This window comes from Drosophila willistoni (assembly GCF_018902025.1).
Source record: "Drosophila willistoni isolate 14030-0811.24 chromosome 2L unlocalized genomic scaffold, UCI_dwil_1.1 Seg72.1, whole genome shotgun sequence".
NCBI classification, from domain to species: domain Eukaryota; kingdom Metazoa; phylum Arthropoda; class Insecta; order Diptera; family Drosophilidae; genus Drosophila; species Drosophila willistoni.
In genome coordinates, this window is record NW_025814049.1 from 3,348,320 (window position 1) to 3,368,577 (window position 20,258).

The 20,258-nt window shown below is 33.8% G+C and overlaps 1 protein-coding gene across 2 annotated transcripts; it reads left to right on the forward strand.

Annotated features, from left to right (window-relative positions):
- Positions 1–623: 623 nt before the first annotated feature.
- On the forward strand, positions 624–15,148 carry LOC6646179 (kalirin). Of its 2 annotated transcripts, XM_002068693.4 has the most exons (7): positions 624–1,064; positions 3,164–3,322; positions 3,436–3,772; positions 14,077–14,163; positions 14,235–14,339; positions 14,405–14,536; positions 14,604–15,148. In XM_002068693.4, the coding sequence occupies exons 1-7, from the start codon at positions 817–819 to the stop codon at positions 15,096–15,098; spliced, it is 1,563 nt and encodes a 520-aa protein (XP_002068729.1). In that variant the 5' UTR covers positions 624–816; the 3' UTR covers positions 15,099–15,148. The 2 variants fall into 2 exon arrangements, with proteins under 2 accessions (XP_002068729.1, XP_023033731.1); XM_023177963.2 differs by lacking the exon at positions 3,164–3,322.
- The last annotated feature ends 5,110 nt before the right edge of the window (positions 15,149–20,258 follow it).

The following is a 20,258-nucleotide window of genomic DNA, read 5'->3' on the forward strand; positions in this document are numbered from 1 at the left end:
CTCTAAAAATTCATATGAAAGAGTCTTCAATACTTATTTCTTAGCAGATTCATCTGACTTTTTAGAGCTCATATTTTACATCTAACTTATATTCAGTGGCTTTACATTCTTAATTCTGACTTCATGCTAAACGTAGACTAGTTCACACAAAACAAAAAAAGTCCAATACAAGGGTCAAGGCAATATGCAAATCAAATGTACAATAATTACAGTTATTATCCAACAAATGCTATAAATAAAAACTAAAAACCATAAACAAATTGATCTGAAAGCAAAAGTGTTCCACTGCCTTATGAATTCCATCCAAATTGTTGGACATTGAAATATTTTTATAGTTTCGTCAAAACCAAAACTTTTTGTTGAGCCAATGAGTTTTTCTTCTCTTTTTATTCATTTTTGTTGCTGTTTGATTTTTGTTTATTTGTTTATAAACAATTAGCTGAAGCGTGGCTGAGTGGCAGACAGGCAGACAATCAGAGAGAGAGAGAGAGAGAGAAACCAAGAGAGAAATAAACAGTTCAAACGATCTCACAAGCTTTTCTGAGGGGAAGCAGCAAACAAAAAAAAGCTTTCAATATTCGCAAAGTAAGCCCCGAATTCTCTTTAGTTGAGTTTCATTTGTCTGGCTAAGCGGATCGTTTGCTGATGGGGATCGGGCCCTGTTGAATCTATCGTGTCGCTTGTGACCATGATTATTTGTGTGTGTTTGAATGAAAAGTCATAAAACGCCAAAGATTAGCCGTTTAATGGCCACTCAAAAGCGAAACAACGAAATTATTTAAAGAGAAAAAAAAAGTCTTTAGAAATCGAAATAAAATGTTTAACCTTAATTGGTTCGATGTGATACCTGTCCTCGTGACATTTTTGTGCATTCTGCTTGTGCAAGTCTTAAACATTTATTTGCACATACTAAACGATGAAGTTGATAACAAGAATATTGATTTAGTGCTAAAGCAAAGAGAATTAGATTTCTCCACAACGGATAACACAGAAGTCACACCCTCAACACCATCATCAACAAATGGCAAATTGGAGAAACAGACGAGCATCTTGGATAGTGATAGGTTAGTTGCCCAGTTCTTTTTCTATTCTTGGTTTCATTTGTTGTACATATTCTATTTTTTTTTCTCTGTTGAAAACGTGCTTTTACAATTTTCCATTATAAGACAACTGTGTTCATCATTTATCTTCATGTTGTTTATGTGTAAAGAAAAAGAAATCGAACGAGAAACAAGAAACTATTTAATTTTCTTGACCATTCACATAGCTTATTTTACAATTCCACTGTGGCGTATACGTGATAAGATAAGGTTTTTTATTTTATATGCTTACAATGATTGTTTGCTGTTATTTTTAGCATATATAGTTTTTCTTGGAAGTCTGTTTTAAAAGGCTATTAACACTTTATGAATTAATGGCTTCATAATTGAGAATGTAAGGTTTTCCCAAACTTGGAAATTTCAAGATTTAGAAATAACAACCCCAACGTTCCTTATATTTTCCTCGTGTTCGTGTAGGCAAGAACGGATTTTCTTCCTCGTATTGATTCAAAAATGATTTTTGTTATACTTGATTAAAGAAAAACTTCAAAATTACTCTTTCATATGCTTCAAATCTGATGTATACAACGTACCAAATCAAACTATGAGGCTAACGCGAAAATTGTTTAAAAATATGACTCCAAAAATAGTTGAAATTGATTATCTGAAGTGATCATATTCACCTCATCAAAAGCATTCGTGGTTAGGATACCATTTATCCCCGACATACGAAATATTTGTGATCAGGAAATATTATATAGTTTGGCAAACCAGAAGAATTGAATGAGCAACTTTTTGAAATTTATTCCACTTGAATCACTTAAAGATAATAAAGAGAAGGCATATTAATTATTTATCTATAAGCTTTATGTACTCAAATACTTAAAAAATTCAAGTGTAACGATTAATATAAAAAAGTAAATGGCGAATTGTCTTTACTTGTCTTTTTTGCTACAAAAGGTTGAGGTTATAAATATTTCGTACCGTTATACGAGAACAATGAGTTTGTAGATTTAATACACATAAGGGCTATTATTGTTTTATTAAATATAATTTAGAAATATTTTAAGCCCTGATGGTCTCCTGGTGGTTACCTGCTTCTTACGGTCCTACGAATTGTGTGGCTCTTAAGCGATTCATACGAAAAAGGAGAGGAACAAAATTCTTTTTACCCAATAATAAATTAACATCAAGGAGTGACAAAATAACAGATATAATGCCTGGAAAACTAAATAATATGTTTTATTTGAGTTTATGCTATTTGACTTATCTATAGAAACTAATGTAAGAAATATCTGCTAAATCTAAACCACTAGTTACAAAATAAATTCCTTTCGGTTTCGTTCTTAAATTCATTGTATAAAATTTTACATCACTTTTTAAATAAGATTTAAAGACTTTTCAGATTATAGAGAATCTTAAAGAGTATTAAGTAGCTAGCCGAACTTGAAAGCTTAGCTTTCCAGAGTGGAGTATTCTAAGTGAAAGAAAGTAAATTAAATAGTGAACTTATTTTGACGATACTTTAGGGCTATAAATATACCAATTGAAACATAAAGCTAAGGGAATGTCAAGAGCAAAGTACAGTAGAATCCGGTTTTAACGACTCCTCATATAACGTCCGTCCGTTTATATTGACTAAAGTTCGATGAGTGTTTTGTTGTTCCCAATACAAACTTATTTGAAAGTTTCTCCGGTTAGTAAGTCTTTCCGATATAACGACGAAAATCGTCGGTCCCTTGAGCGTCGTTATAACCGGATTCGACTGTCTAAAGTATAAAATATATGCTTAAGATTACATTAAACATATGTATATTATCTACTTCTTTCTGTAACTACACACATTTCAAAAGAACTGATTATCTGTTACAAATAGATAGTGGAGTTGGATTTCAAAGAGAAGAAGCAAACATTTTCTTGGAAAGTATGTGGCTTTTTTATTCCAAGAAAATTACAATTAGTATATATTTAAATGACATGGGATTGGCTTATTTTATTTTCTTTTAAAATTAAGTAATACCTCATCAGTGTAAACATAAGAACATCTCTCTATATATAAATCACTTTGCTTATTGTCTATCTTTGTCTTATTTTATGTATTGTGATGTATGTGATTTTTACAGTGGCATCTCATTGAATTCCATCAATACATCTACAACAACAACAACAACAACCACACCACCAGCAGCCACAGCATCAACAACAACAACAACACCCACATATAGCACACACAATGGTTTCCTTACACACACGCTCAGTTTTGATACATTCTGCGATGAGTAGTAAGTACCCCCGCATTTTTTTTTTTTTTGTCTTCCAAGTACACTGTCCTGCCACAATGAATCCTTCACACTCAGTTGCTAATTGATTTCACTTTACTCACCTTCAATTATAGCCATGAAGATGAAGACACAATATCGCTAGAGAATCTCTTTCCCTGCGATCAGACCGAGATACATGCATCAAAGAAAATCAGTTTCATTATCGAAGAACTGCTGCAAACCGAAGTGAATTATGTCAATAACTTAAAGAAAGGCTTAGAGAACTATGGCTATAAATTGCAAGAGGAAGAAGATTTGCCCGACAATCTGCGAGGACAGCAGCGACAGCAGCAGCTCTTGAGCAATATATCGGAAATCTTAAAATTGCACGAACAAGAGATATTGCCACTCATGATGCGGAATCAGAGAGATCTGAAAGGCCTTTTTGATGAGTTTGCCGCACACTTTGAAGTAAGTATTTTGCCCATTAGTTTGTAGCCAAAAATGGTGTGGGTTGGGCCAAAACAAAAAAAGAAGTGTTAAATCTATTAGAATGAGAGGCAAAGTAGCCGTAGGACAGGTTCCGACATCTGAGTGGAGCCAATCCATCAATATTCATTTGTTTCCAACATTTGTTTTCCATTTTGGTTTTTGTTTTTTTTAGTTTTGACCGAAGTTCATTTGCGTTTCTAGGCTTGAAATTAAAAATTCAAATATTTGCTTTTTGCTGGTTAACAATATTATTGTTGTTGTAGTTTTTTTGTTTTCTTCATTTTATACTTTTTTCTACTTAACTGACACCTGAGAGGTTATTATACCCTGCAGTTCTGAGGTTTAGAGGGTATATTTCTTTATTGGTTTTGGAAAAAGTTTATTCCAATGAAGATCCGTTTAGTTTTAAGGAGTTTAAAGGTTTATTTATACATTAAACCAGAGGGCCGGGGCTAACTTCGACCGCGTCAAAGTTTGTATACCCTTGCAACTTTTATGGTAACTCTTTCCTTACCTATAGCCATCAAAATGGAAAAACGCTCAAGCTAAAAAGGTTAATGTTTGCGAAAGAACGGCCTACAATCTTAGCATAGGAAAAAACTAAGATATTGATCAAAGTCACTGTTTTCCACCGATCGTTCGTATGGGAGCTATATGATATAGTAACCCGATATTTATCAAATTCAGCACAGTCATTAACAGATATATTAAACTAACAAATGTTTAATTTGAAAACAATCGCGTCAAAAGTAACGAAGTTATTGACAAAAGTCACTGTTTTCGAAAGATCGTTCCTATGGGAGCTATATGATATAGTCACCCGATCTCGATCAAATTTGGCACAGTCGTTTATATGTGTAATTAACTCACCAATATTAAATTTTATGACAATAGCTCAGAAAATAACGATGTTATTAAGAAAAGTCACTGTTCGTGACTTTGTCATTTGTATGGGAGCTATATGATATAGTGATCCGATCCGGCTGAATCCGAGATATACAACGCCTGCAGTATATAAAAGCCTACATGCAAAATTTCAGCTCTGTAGCTCTTACGGTCTAGGAGGAGTTTGCGTTGATCCAGACGGACGGACGGACGGACATGGCTATTTGAACTCGTCTCGTCGTGCTGATCAAAAATATATATCCTTTATATGGTCAGAAATGCTTCCTTCTATGCGTTGCACACTTCTGACCAAAATTAATATACCCTTTTTGCAAGGGTATAAAAAGGACTGAAACGAGTTTTTTTTACTTGGTGCAAGACATTAAAAAAGATTTGTAGTTTGTACTGAATGCATACCGACAATATAATAGTTTAGTTTATCTTATTAGTAGTTAGTTCCACATCTTATTAGAACACTCCTGTTTAATCAAATTCCTTATATAGATTTAATTGGATGGGCTAACTATTATTTAATTTATTATGATTTATGTGTTGCTGTTTTTAAATAAATCGCAATCGTAGTTAATGTCTGTTCTCTCTCACTTAATTTGCTATTTTTTCAAAGTTTTTGCTTTTTAAACTAATATTGAATTTTCAATTTCAAAACGATTTCTGTTTTAAAACTATTAGAAAACGAAAAAAGGGAAGAAATTCAAACAATAAGATGTTATTTACTTAATCAATATAAAAAACTTTTTCAATTTAGGAGCTTAGACTTCAGCACTATTATATTACAATTAAAATTAGTTTGTCTTACCCAATAATAAATGTAGCTTAGGAACTTAGTAGACGTTATTATAACTGGTATAACTGGCTGATGTCATTTTCCTATATAATATTTTATTAAATTAGTCATGCAAAACAAAAACTTTCTAATCAAACAGAATCAACTTCATTGTCATCAAATTACAGGGTATTTCGTGGCGGCATCTTAATTAGTATTATAAAGTTATTTCATTTTTGTTTTACTATTTAACGTATTCATGCTTCTTTTTTCTACACATTTTTTTTTTAATTTTGCCTAATGAGTTTCGTTGGCGTTTTAGGTTTGGAAAAAAAAAACAAACCACTTTGTGCAAAAAAATGGAAATAAAAAATTTAAATAAAAGCCACATGCAAGTGAATTGAATTTTAAATTACATAAAGCTCAACACTTGTCAACGACTCAATAAATCAATTCCAAGAAGCAACATTTCGGTTTGTTTTTAGTTGTTTTGTGTTTTTCAATTATTTTCCAATGTCTTTCACACCTGTTGACAATTGTGTCACGATTCTTTTTGTGTCATTAATATGCTCAAAATGTATCGAATATTGTATATATTTTAAAGACTTATCTTTACCAGTCACAGGGTCTAGTATATAAATTAACAAAAACTTTACCCGTTTCAAAATGAGCTACAATTAACACATAATGCCATAATGATGAAGTCGCAGTAAAGTCCCATGATAAGATTAACCAACACAAAATATATACATATGTACATATATATAAAAATATCAAAGAAGCTAACTTCGGCTATGCCGAAGTTTATATACCCTTGCAGTATACTTGGCAATAATATTTTTCCTTTTTGAAATTTCTTTCCCTGCAATTCAATTCATCAATACACAAACAAAATATTATTTCTCTTTTTACCACAAGTTTTTCTTCTTCCATCATTTTCTAAGCAAAGCACGGCACGCATACACATACAGTTCATGTAGCGTTGCGTCTGTGTGTGTATGCGTGTGCTCTGTTGATTTGATGATGGCAGTAGTAGGCAGCAAGCAGCGCTGCCGGCAGCGTTTGAACCGATTTATATTGACTGTAACTTGTGTTCTATTTATCGGATCAGATTCAAATTTTGGGATCTGAGATTTTATATCTATTACTATCATATTGGTAAATTTCATGGGGATACTCCAATTTTTGCATAAATGTTTCTTCTAGAGCTATATGATATATTGGTCCGATCCCAAAGATTTTCATACTTTATCTCACCCGGGTAAAAAAAAGCTCCCAAAAAAAATTTCATCCCGATAGCTCTTAAGATGGCTGAGTAAAACGCGTACGCACCGACGGACAGACGGACAGACGGACAGACGGACATGGCTATATCGACTTAGCTTCTCATGCTGATCAAGAATATATATACTTTATGGGGTCGGAAACGTCTCCTTCTGTGCGTTACAAACATCTGACCAATTTTATAATACCCTCTGCAAGGGTATAAAAAAGTACCATAATAACAAAAGTCGACACGGCGCCAATTGCTAACGACAATTTGTTATAAAATGTATGAAATATCTAAGGCAAACATTTGCCGGCATTTCAACTGCTGACGTCATCGGTAATTTTCTCCGGGGGTTTGGTTTTTAGCCAGTTAACATGACAATACTGAAATACATACATATACATATATGTATATTGCTAGATATTTCTAAATGTGTGTGTGTGAATATGGTACACAAAATACAACACACAAAATCACTGACCAAGCAGCCTCAATCTGACAAAATGTATCTAATGGATGATGAACAAGTACTCAACAAATTTCTACATAAAAATCACACACACTTACAAATGTTATGTGTGTGTGTGTAATTTAGATGTGTGTGTAGATTATTCTTGAAGATTTTCTATTGCCTCACATGTGGCACATGGCGGACACAATGCCTTCAATCAGCCAAAGAGTGAGTGTGTTCGAGTGTTGACAGTGAAATGATCAATTTAAATTGATATTCAGAGGCATACATATAGGCGAGGGTTAATCCCAAAGTTTTGTCACCCTAAGACCACTTCTTAAATGGAATACGCATATTGAAATATACTTTTCCCACTTTTATATTTAAATGTTAGAATACTAATTTTGTGTTCATTTAAAAACGTTGTCTTATACTTTATTTTGATTTGAACATGAAAATTTAATGCTAAGAAGAGATATAATATGAGATAAAGAGATATTATAAATGATCATCAAAAAATTATTCTTTTATTTAAATGTACAAGCGTTTCAAAAATGACGTAAACTTTTGAGCATGAGAGACTAAAATATAAATTTTAATATTTTTTGTCATCTTCTTCAAAACACTTCTCTTTAATTTGAATAGTAAAAGAAAGTGTTTATTTTTTTTTTATAAAAAATATAATGTTATAATGAATTGATTTAGGAAAGATTTGAATATAATTAGTTATTTTAGTTTACGACTAAACCAAATATTACATAATATCAATAGTTTTCACTTCTGTTTGTCATGCTTTATTAACAATTCTCTATTAAAAACAAAAAATCGTGTCCCATCATAGTCTAAATATGTGTATATTTTTTTCAAAAATTGACCAAAACTTCAGAACTCATTTTTTACAAGAAAACTAATCCGATCCTTTTGGGCCTTGATCTATTTTTGAAAGACGAATTAAAAGCTTTTCCTTTTTTAGACCCTTATAGGTCTTTTCTTCGATTTCCAAAGGAAAATTGTAAAGCTTTCCTTATGATAATAAAATTTTACAAAAGTCTTTCGTTAGCGTTATTAAATATTAGATAAGTAATTCTTTTAAACGATAAGAAAGTGAACTTTGTATTTTCGACAAGCATTTAGCAGATACTCTCATTATGAACAAAAGTTACTTTATCACTGCTTAATTCAATAAATTGCGGTATGACCCTGACAATGACTTTTCATAACCTTTGCATTGAAAAATATTATCAGTCATTTCAATAATTTCTTAACAATAATTATAAGAAATGAAGTAAGTAAGTCGTCTCGCCGACTTAGGTATACCATACACCAGTAAAGCAAATATTTCAACTTTATTAAACAAATGCATTTTCACATGCTTTTTACAAGCATATCTTAGTATCTCGCTCACTCAATCATACGAGCACCCAGCGCCCCCAGCAGACAACGGCCAACTTCGGCCGTTTTTTGTCCGATTTTGATCAAATTTGGTATTTTGCTAGACATTAGTATTAAATTTAAGTGTGCCAAATTAGATTGCATAAGGTAAAAAATACGGGAGATAATCAAGTTTTTCAAATTACGGGGGCGGAGAAGGGCGTGGCAAAATTTTTCTACATACAACATGTGTGCATTTACTAAGCGAATATACATACCAAATATGGTGTCTCTAGCTGGAATAGTTTTTGAGATAAACGCTTTTTTTAAATTGCGGGGGCGGAAAGGGGCGTGGCAAAAATTTGAAATAAACTTGATCACTCTACATACTACACGAGTCTACATAAAAAATTTGGTGGCTCTAGCTCTTAGAGTCTCCGAGATCTAGGTGTTCATACGGACAGACGGACGGACGGACAGACGGACAGACGGACGGACAGACGGACATGGCTAGATCGACTCGGTTGTTGATCCTGATCAAGAATATATATACTTTGTGGGGTCGGAGATGCTTCCTTCTGCCTGTTACATACATTTTGGCGACTTTAATATAACATTTCACCCTATGGGTGTATGGTATAAAAACAATTGTTCTAAGAAACAAAAAAACGAATTTAAATCGTTATTTATGCAATCCACAACCAACACAGGGTGACACTCTTTAACGGCAAACCAATATTGGTTTCTTGTCTGGCCTCATTCACATGTTCATTTCTTATGTCATATTGAAATTCTCAGAAAATTTAACTGGTCCTCTTGGCATGAGGAGAAGCAGGTAACATTCCTGCCACAAGACCCCTGCAAATCTCTTACTTAATGCTTAGCAAACATGCTAAAGCCTCCTAAACTGATTTATGTATCTTTCTTTATATTTTATATTCTTTTATTTTTGGGCTCTGCCGAGTGCCAGAGCAAATTCAACAATGATTCACCGTGTAGGCAAACGCAAATGATTTGCTAAATTTATCATAAAAATGTTCGAAAATATGTTTGTGTTTATACACATTATTTTGGCAAGACTTTAGTATAAACAAATCTTTAGCAAAATAGTATGTAGATGGATTTCCTCTTCAAGTAGTAGTTGAAAAATTAAAATCGATTAAAAATTCTTCGTCTATTTTGGCATTTGAGACTTTGTTTGGTCATAAATCTAGCCTTCCCATATATCCACATATCGTTATAAAACATACTTTAAATGGTGCTTGGTCGCCGCCAATAAGTCTATGTGTGTGAGTAAATATGTCTAGATTTTGTTCAATACTCACAAATTAAATGGAATTTACAAAATAAAAAGCAATTAAAACGATCATAGTTCTGTCCGGGAAATCAATTGAATGTGAGTTTACTTTTAATGTGGATTAGTTATCAACAAAAGTGTAAATACAATTATAGTAAAGAAATAATTCACTTGCCATGAGCAAGGTTAGGTAATTGATCTACATGTGAGTCAAATTCTAATCAGATAACATTCATTGCAAAATATAATGCATCAATATAGTGTTTTTTTGTTTTCATTTGACTACTAAATCTAAAATTGTATATGTAGTCCATGATTACTAAGTAATATAACCAAGAGTTAATCAGTGGAAACCATCAACCTTGACAGCTTAGAGACTATTTTCTATGAATGTTTCTATTTATATACAAAAATGAAACTAAACAATAATAGTTTATTATAATTTAAAAATTATACATTTATTTTATATCTAATGGTTTTTGTTTTAAGTCTGAAAAAAGAGCATGAAAACTATTAATGACTTTTTAAACAGTATTTTTAAATTGAGTTGATACTCAATTTAAAGATTTTAAATTGTAAATATTGTATGAAAATTAACTGTAAAAAAGTTGTACAAAATAATTTTCAGACGCTTTTTAACTTTGTGAAATTTTTTAAACAGTTATATAAAATAGAATAAATATAAAAAATAAATAAAACTGCACACACTTGAGTAAACATAAAAGCTTTGCTCTATATTTCAAGGTTTCAGATCAGACAACTTAGGTTTTAATCCATAGCATTAATAAAGGTTTTTGGCTCTTCTGAATATAGAATGGTATTTCTGCCATCAGGATCAATTATTAGGTTTTTATATATATATATGTACATATATATTATAGGTTACTATCTGAAAGCCTTAGCAGCCAGTTCTATTTAGAAAGAGATTAGCCATTGTTTCACGAAAGTTAGTAAATGTTTATTTACATGATTCACACCTTGTAGACATAGATTGGAATATTATCTTTATAATATAATCTGGTAGGTGTAATGCTTTTGTTCAACGTACTTGATTGTCTTATTCTACAGTAATGTACACATAATAATGAAGTCAAAGAGTAAAATCATTTGTGATTATAATGTGTGTGACAAGTTAAACTTTAATAATTAAGCTTATGGTAGTTATAGAGTTAAAATTACATATGTAGGACCCAAAAATTGTAAGCTAACCAAATAAGATTGTTTTAAGACGAACAATGTTACAAAATTTATGGTAAAAGCTTTTACAATTTTTATACCCTTGCAAAAAGGGTATATTAATTTTGGTCAGAAGTGTGCAACGCATAGAAGGAAGCATTTCCGACCATATAAAGTATATATATTCTTGATCAGCACGACGAGACGAGTTCAAATAGCCATGTCCGTCCGTCCGTCCGTCCGTCCGTCCGTCCGTCTGTCCGTCTGTCCGTCCGTCTGGATCAACGCAAACTCCTCCTAGACCGTAAAAGCTACAGAGCTGAAATTTTGCATGTAGGCTTCTATATACTGCAGGCGTATATCTCGGATTCAGCCGGATCGGATCACTATATCATATAGCTCCCATACAAATGGCAAAGTCACGAACAGTGACTTTTCTCAATAACTTTGTTATTTTCTGAGCTATTGTCATGAAATTTCATATTGGTGAATTAATTACACATATAAACGACTGTGCTAAATTTGATCAAGATCGGGTGACTATATCTATAGCTCCCATAGAAACGATCTTTCGAAAACAGTGACTTTTGTCAATAACTTCGTTACTTCTGACGCGATTGCTTTTAAATTAAATATTTGTTAGTTAATATATCTGTTAATGACTGTGCCGAATTTGATAAATATCGGGTTACTATATCATATAGCTCCCATAGGAACGATCGGTGGAAAACAGTGACTTTGATCAATATCTTCGTTATTTCCTATGCATAGATTGTTGGCCGTTCTTTCGCAAACATTAGACTTTTTAGCTTGAACGTTTTTCCACTTTGATGGCTTTAGGTAAGGAAAGAGTTACCATAAAAGTTGCAAGGGTATACAAACTTTGACGCGGTCGAAGTTAGCCCCGGCCCTCTGGTTTGTATATACCTATATATTTAAGTTCCTTGTTCAAAATAGACGATTTAATACCCTTTCCACCTTCAAAAGCAATCTAGATACAAACATCAAAGTCTCCAGAATTGCATTAACAAAACTATATATCGAAAGTGGTTATAACTCAGAACAAAACAAAGTCTTAAGGCAAACTATCAACAAAATGACATCCAAATCAAATTTTCTAAGTAAAATAAATGCTTTTTGAAAAATGATTCCATGTTTTGTGTCTCTAACTAGGTCACAGCACTTAGATTTCATTATATGAATTCACAAAACATACTCAACAGAATAATAAGTCGATTTTTATAGGGTCTCTGACAATTGCAAGGCTTAACACGTAAAATTTACCACCTTCATCATATAAGCCCTACCTAGATATTTGTCTCAGATTAAAATGTAATACATATAACATAGATACATCCTATTTATAGCAGATAGTACAGATATGTGGCTGATCGAGGGGGGAGAAAATAGAAGAGAGATGAAAAAAATTATTCATTTAAGATCTTCTCTCCAATCTACCTTTCTTTCATTATAATAATGAATGTCGGTCTAACAAAATTTCTTCTAAATAAATTTCATAGAAAAAATTACAACAAATGACTCAATTATTCAAAAGAATGTATACAAATATGTATGTATGTATGAATAAATATGAGAATAACAAAATAGTTTGTCACCTTTTAGACAAATATTTGAATGCTTTTGTCAAAAAGATAAATCAGAAATGGAAATGATAAATGCAAATGAATATGCAGATTTCAATAAATGATAATATATGTATAGAAACTATAACTCCCATTGGTGATTATCACATCAAGTGAGCTTTGATTTTAATGAATTTTCTTTTATATGAAAATATTTTGCACGTTTGCACTAGTTATTCGTAGTCGTTTTCTCTATCTCACAATCCACTGTTTGCGGTAGATGAAATTTGCATTTGCATTTGCTTTGGCACACAGACAAAATAAAGCGACAACCGACAGGAATTCCAAATTTTCCATGCTGCAGCTTTTGCCCGAAGGTTCATACAGTTCGCATGGTCGCCTTCTTTTTTTCTCTCTCTTCTTTTTTCTACACTGTTTTTTAGTTAACTACGTGACTTAAATACTCAAAAAATTATGATTTCGCTAGCAGACAGAGGGAGCACCTACAAGCAGACATACTATATAGTCTATATATATAAATATAGCTAAGACTGATGCTTATTATGCAAAAAGAGAGACTGACAAAGAGAAATGTATGAGAAATGAAAAGGAACCCGAAAAAACCGAGACCGCAAATTGAAATTGAAATGGGTAATGTTTAGACAAGAGGTTTGTCATAATTGCACCCTATATATGTTCACAGGGAAAACCTTAGGGAGTATTAGTTTTAACTAACTGTTTGTAACATTTTTAGTTAGCTCAATTAATTGTTGATGGAATCCTTAATCTTTAAGCAAGAAACCACACTTCGGGGTCACCAAAATATTCACTTGTTTTTATATTTTTCTAACTGAATAGGAGAATAATAATTTTAAAGATATTGATGTAAATTTTGTTTTAAAATAGTAAACGATAAGGTAAACCTTATCGTTAAAATTTTTGATTCAAATATTTTTATCGATCGTTGTCTTGTCTTGTCTTTGTTTTTTATATAAAGTGCTTATAAATATCTCGTCGGGGTCACCAAAATGATCAACACATTACGTTGGGGTCACAACAATATAAATAAATATGTCACTATTTTTAATGACCAAATTTTGAAGAACATTCTATAAAAATTAAAGACTCTATCAGGGTACTAAAAACATCTCGTCGGGGTCACCAATATTCTAAAACCAGGAAATCCATTTTCTTTTATATAGGAAACTAATAAGGACAGTTTTGGCTATTAAAACATGCCAATAAACAAGTATATATGTTCTGAATAATTTAATAAAACCCCCTACAAGGGTAAAAAAAAAACATCGGTATCACCAAATTGAAGATCCAAGTCAGAATCTTATTTTCTGATAGTTCCAATTTTTAGTTTTTACTAATAAAAGTTAAGTCGTTCATTTCAATCCTTTACTGTTTTTGTGATTAGTTAAAATATCGAAATATAAAAATTTTAATTTGTTTCGTTTTAGAAAAATCATTTCTATTGTTATGTGACATTTACCATGGGCAAAAAGTCATCAATGCAGCTGCGTCAAGAGAACAGAGAATTTCTGTTGGTAAGTAATAGATATCAGATATATTTCTTATATATTAAATATATATATTAAAATACATAATTTTCTTCCAGAATTATCAAACATTAATAAAAGACAAACTGGGCATTGATAGTTTTCTAGTGCAGCCCATACAAAGACTGACCCGTTATCCTTTGCTATTGCAGCAATTCATATCGGTAAGTTCCACTTACTTTAAGGCTCGCGATGCAGTCAACTGAATATGTTTTTTTGAATCTTCTAGGAATTCTATAAAAGTGGCATCAGTTGCAAGCCCGTGCTGACTGCCGTTTGTAAGTTGGAGACACGTATGCGTCGTGCTCTGGATGTGGTCAATCAGGCCGAGGAGATACCCAATATCGACGAGCTAAATGAGGTAAGGAATGGATATGGATAATGTGGATTAAATACGATACTTATGCATTTCTCTCTCATTATTTCAGTTCGATTTACTGCAGCAGGGCAACTTTCGACGATCAACAGAATTCGATGCCCAACATTTTCCCACAAAGAAGAAATATCGCTCAAAAGTCTTTCTCTTCGATCGTTGTCTTGTCTGTGCGGAAGTGCGCAAGAAACGTTTAACCTATCGCCATCATTACAATTGGGAGCATGTGGAATTACAGCGTCCTCTGGATGCTCCCACCTCCAATGCCAATAAGATTATCAATTTGCTGATCAAACAAAGTCATCTGCAGCAGTTGGAGAAGGATAAAAGCAATGGAGGCGGCAGCGTTATCACTCTGCCAGGTGGCAAGCGAGAGGAGTATTCCTTTGTGGCCTCGGAATCTTCGGTGGTCAAGCAATGGCTACAGGCCACCCATAAGATCATTGAAATAGCCCGCCATGAACATGCCCAGCGTAATACTTTCTCCCTGCCCATGCATTTAGTTTTGGGCGTGTTTTTAGCCATTTGGCTAATATGGCAATATGTTTAGGCAGTTAAGTTAAGATAGAATAAAAATTAAGTTATTTCCCCATCATAAAATCCTCAAACCACTCATGTGGATTTTCTTTTCTTTTTCTTTATTTTTGTGTGTGTCTTCTTTTGCTAGTCGAGCGTAAAATAAGTTTGCTGCAGTTTCTTGACAAATATTTATGATAAATTGCCTTTGCAGTGGCCACTACAACCATCACTTCTATTCTCAGCCCATGTGTCCTTGTTGCAAAATGCAAAATGTAAATAGCTTTTCATCCTTTTGTTGGTGTTGTCTCACATGGTGGGGAGAAAAGATATATGTACATATATGTAGAAGGAAACTGCTCATACAGTGGGGTTGTCTTGTGGCTCTTTCTTATTTTATGACAAATCTATTTATCTAAAATTTATGACGGCCAAAAGGAAAACGTGCCAAGTCATGCTTGGTTTAAGCCACCTCCTTCGAGCAACTAATGAACCATAGACTTGAAACATATACAAATGACAAATCAAAGCGTTGACTCAAAAAGTTAATACACTATCAGTCAGTGGTTTTTTTAAACCGAAACTTTAAATTTGATACATTTTATATTCTTTTGACAAAGTAGGCAGGTTGCTGAATCTTTATCTTTGGGGCAAAATCTTTCAAATGGTTTGTGCTTTATTTTATATTTTAATTGTAAGCTTCTTAATATGACACTTTGCCCACTGTAATCCAAAAAACCTCAAACAAAATCAAAATTGTCATATATTTTATCCTCTTTGCTGTTCAGTGGCAGTTTCCTTCAGCAAATCAAATCTCATTTTCCCATTACAAAGTTCTCTACTCTGATTATCCGGTCAAACGATTGCCAAAATAGACTTTGAGAGATGCCAGAAAGAAAAACGAATATGGTGCTTATTTTCCAAATGCCCAAGAGTTCAAAGATGGCCAAACAAAAAAAAAAAACAAGAAAGAAAAAGAAATGTGCACTAATGAAGTTAAACAAGGGCGCAGCAAAGTATGCTATATAAATTTTTGAGAACTCTGTCGAGCGAGTGAGTGTAAGTGTGTGAGTGTGATGTTTGTTGGTGTATGTGTGTGTGTGTTTTTTTTTGCCGGAGATGTGACAAAATTTGCACAAAAGCAATTTGTTAAGAAGGCAACAACAAAAACGCAACGCGACAAGTAAGAGAGAGGAAGAAATGTTGGCGGAAGGGGAGCCAAGGTGGCAGGACTCTTATGGAGTTGCCTGTCTAAGCAAATTTTTTGTGTCGCCCTTGTTGCTTTATTATATTATGTCATTTATGTCGCGTTGCTTGGCTGCCTTCTGCTCTGTTGCTCACTTTATCTGTATGTGTGTATGTGTTTATATGCAAAAAGGATAAAGGATAATGCCGTGTTCTTACCAGAGCAGCTTAAGTGTATTAATGTCTGTCAAGTAGTTGTCGCAAAAGAGAGTGACGTGTATGTAAACGATTTGACATTTTTATGAGCAAAAACCAAAAAGACAACAAAAGCAAACACTCAGCTCAGTTGGCCAAAACCAAAACCAAGACAAAAACAAAAAATAAAATAAAGGACAACAAGTTCTAGTAAAAGAAAAAGAAGAGTAGAGGCATATTTTTGGGTTTTTATCTTAAGTAAATATTTCAATATTCCAGTCCATTGGCTTTCATTTTGGAAATTCATTTTTTTTTTGTTTTGTCCCCCTTTTTGAATGCCCCTCACGTAGTTTGTCACATGTTTTTTTCTCTCTTCTGTTGAACTAAATGCATAATTTGAGCACACACTCTACACACACACACAATTCACAACATTGCGCCTAAAATGTTGGCAATAGAATTGTAAAATGCCTTGAGGCATAATTTATTTGAATTCTGTGGGGCACGTTTTAGGCAACAAAAAAAAAAAAGGGAAGCAAAAAAAGAAGGAAAAATACTTTCTAGCACAACAAATTTGCCAAGTAATTGCACAAATTATTGCACGTAGGCCAATGGAGCACATGTCATGACAGAGAAGTTGGAGAAGACGATGGAGCATCGCAGCTGGCACAGGACTCATCTTCAGGCTTCACGCTACATTAAATTAACTTGACATATTCGGAGGAACTGGGCACGCAACTGTTGCTAATTTTTTTTCTTTCATTCTTTTCTTCTCCTGGTTCATTGGATTTTTCTTCGTCATATGTGAGATGTTGCTGTTGTGTGGGATGTGTGTGTGGTGTGTAAATTATCCAATTCACAGCCAGCTTGCGAGTTGTCGCCTTTAGGGTCACAGGATATTCTCACTCTCTTGCTCTCTATAACTCCATCCACTCCCCCTGGAGCTAAGCTCAGATATGTACATACATCTGTCTCTTTGTCTATGTGAAAATTGTATTACCAACGCATGTAAATGCAACACTTAGGCACGCATTTCCATCTCTCCAATTGTGTTGGGGCCCTTCTCATGCTCCAAAACCCTCTATGTTCTCTACCTCTGGCTTTCATTCATGGTGAAGTGTATTTCGTTTGTGAAGCTTGGGAAAAAGTTCAAATTTCAACTGCGAAATGGCACGTGAAACAATGTGCCTTAACGGGCATAGCTTCAAGGCACAATGAAGCACAGTGGAGCAAAATGGATAGATTAGGAAACAGACAACAAAAAGATAAATAAAAATAAATACGGGAATAATATTATAGAAAGGATTCATTTCGTATTCAGGAATCACAAACTTATTGAACTCATTTTACAAGATATTTTTGCCCAAATTTTTATTTGTCCTTGTTGAAATTTATTCACAAAATGAATGTTCATATTCATTCAAGTCATTTATAAAAATAAAACTGATGTGTCATAAGAAAAGTTGTTTTTTATGAAAATACTTAAAAATTTTGCGATATTTAACCTTTTAATACCTTTTCGCAGGCAAATAATATTTGCAAGTATTTGCCACACATAATAAAGGGGAAAAGTAACATTATTTGCCCTGTACATGGTTATATTGGAAAAATATCAAACTTTTTGGTTGCTGCTTCGAGGAAAATACCCTAAAACTCCTATATAGGATCTCTGAAAGAGATCTAAATCGAAAAAGTAAGAACCATTACTTATCGGCCACAAGCTAGCAAATAAAAAGTTTATACATCAATCAAAGAGGTGATCAGAAACAACTTGGGAAAATATCAAAAAGAAATGGGCAATTGCATTCATAAATTCATTCAATAATCCAATTTCTCAATAAAAATGTATATAAAAAGAAATATTCTTGATAAGATAATTTATCAGTTTGTATATTTTATAAGCATGATTGCTCAAAGTCAATCAAAAGTCCAAATCTTACGTTCTGAGAGGGACATTTCAAAAATTTGAGGTTGTTCTTCATAGATACATATGAACATAAATAACTTTTAAAATATAGATATACTCTTTGATATATGTATAATACTGACTAAATGATTTTTCACGAAAAATGTTCCGAAATTAGCTTTTCTAGGCTTTTATTATATCATCTTAATGATCATTTTTTGTAAATATAATCTGAATGATAGCTGCTCTATTCTTGTTTTAGTTCTTTTCACATTTCTGATAGTTTCAGGAACTGATAAAGACCCACATAATAACTAATGTGGTCCGAATCATATACTTATGTGAAAACTATTAAATTCGCATACTATCTATCTTCTGTTATGAACATTATCAACTTTGAGATACTTTTAGTGAGCAAAAGTGAACTTCTGCTTTCAGTTTCATGGACCTTTCAGACCTTTACTGCAACTTTTTCTAGTAGTTCTGTGCCACTGTCCACATATGGATGTTGCTATTGCTGCTAGCACAAATCAAGTAAAACACGACAATGCCCCAGCCGGAATATGTGTGAATTTGCCGACGATGACAACTGATAATAGATCGAATTACGCACGTTTCACACCAGGATTCAGGACTGAGAACTGTGGACGCAGGACCCCAAGCAGCCCAAGAACCCTTAAAACCTCGAGTAAGGAAACTGCGCCCAAGCATTAGATAAAAAAAAAAAACAAAAGACACGTTATTTTTTTGTTGTATTCATTTTTTTTTTTTTGTTTTTGGGCCTTTTTCTGTAAGCCGCAAAACGAGGCTAAGTCTGGCAATGGGAAACAGGAAATGTTTGATAATCGCAGAACACAAAATGCAGCGTCACACGTATCGACAAAGGCTGTTGGGATGATGATGATGATGATGATGATGAAGCTGATGATGTTACTGATGATGGCATACTGATGCCCGATGTCTGATAATGCGAGGGGTTCAAATCACGTAGTCGTAGGGAGGGATTGGTTGAAGGTCTTCCCGCATTGATAAATGCGCTCTGTTAAGTGGCATGTTTTGGGTTAAATGCGGTGTAAAATGTGCTAAACCCTCTGTAACAAAAAAAAAATCATCACCCACCTTTCACCTCCTTCCCAACAACCAAATGGCATAATAACCATCTACCTAAATGGGTTGTTGGGTGTCGGAAGGTGGCGGCAAAAATGTGAATGACAGTTCAGTTAGCAGCAACAGCGACAGCCAAGAAGCCACCGCCACCGAAGCCGATGCCGCTGCCGCCTTGGAACTGTCAACCTGGAACTCTGACGCATATAAATCGCCTTGCACCTGCCGTGTCTAAGTGTATGTGCTAGCATATGCTAGCCAAGCCCAGCCAAATTGAAATTTAAAACGAGGAAAAACCAATAAAAAACAAGTTACAGACGACGGCAATACAAATTGCAGCGACGACAGCTGAAAGGCCCAAGTCCAAGTCCTTTTGCCTGCGCCATCTCTCGCTCTAGCAGTCGTCTTTATGCCCAATACCAAACCCAATCCCAATCCCAAATGCAATTCGCGCCCAGAAGCAACCGAACCTGCAGCATACAAATGCCGTCAGCAGCCAAAGGATAATATAATGCACGTTGTTGAAGAATAATGGTTGGTGCCAACAAAGACAACGTTCTCGTTGCAAGGACTAAGCTTGTCTGCCAGCCCGTAAAAAAAAAGCACCCCAAAACCTCATCCCTTTCTTTTGCACCACCGCCGACCTCCCCCTTGCCTCTATGACCAAAAAATATCGTTAGGTGGCGGACAATAACGAGATGCCAAGGAACGGCAATGACAGGCGATTTTAATAGAATAGACTAAGCCAGAGAGAAGCATGAAGGATAATGGCGAGGCCAAGCAAAGGCGGGAGTGAGTGAAGTC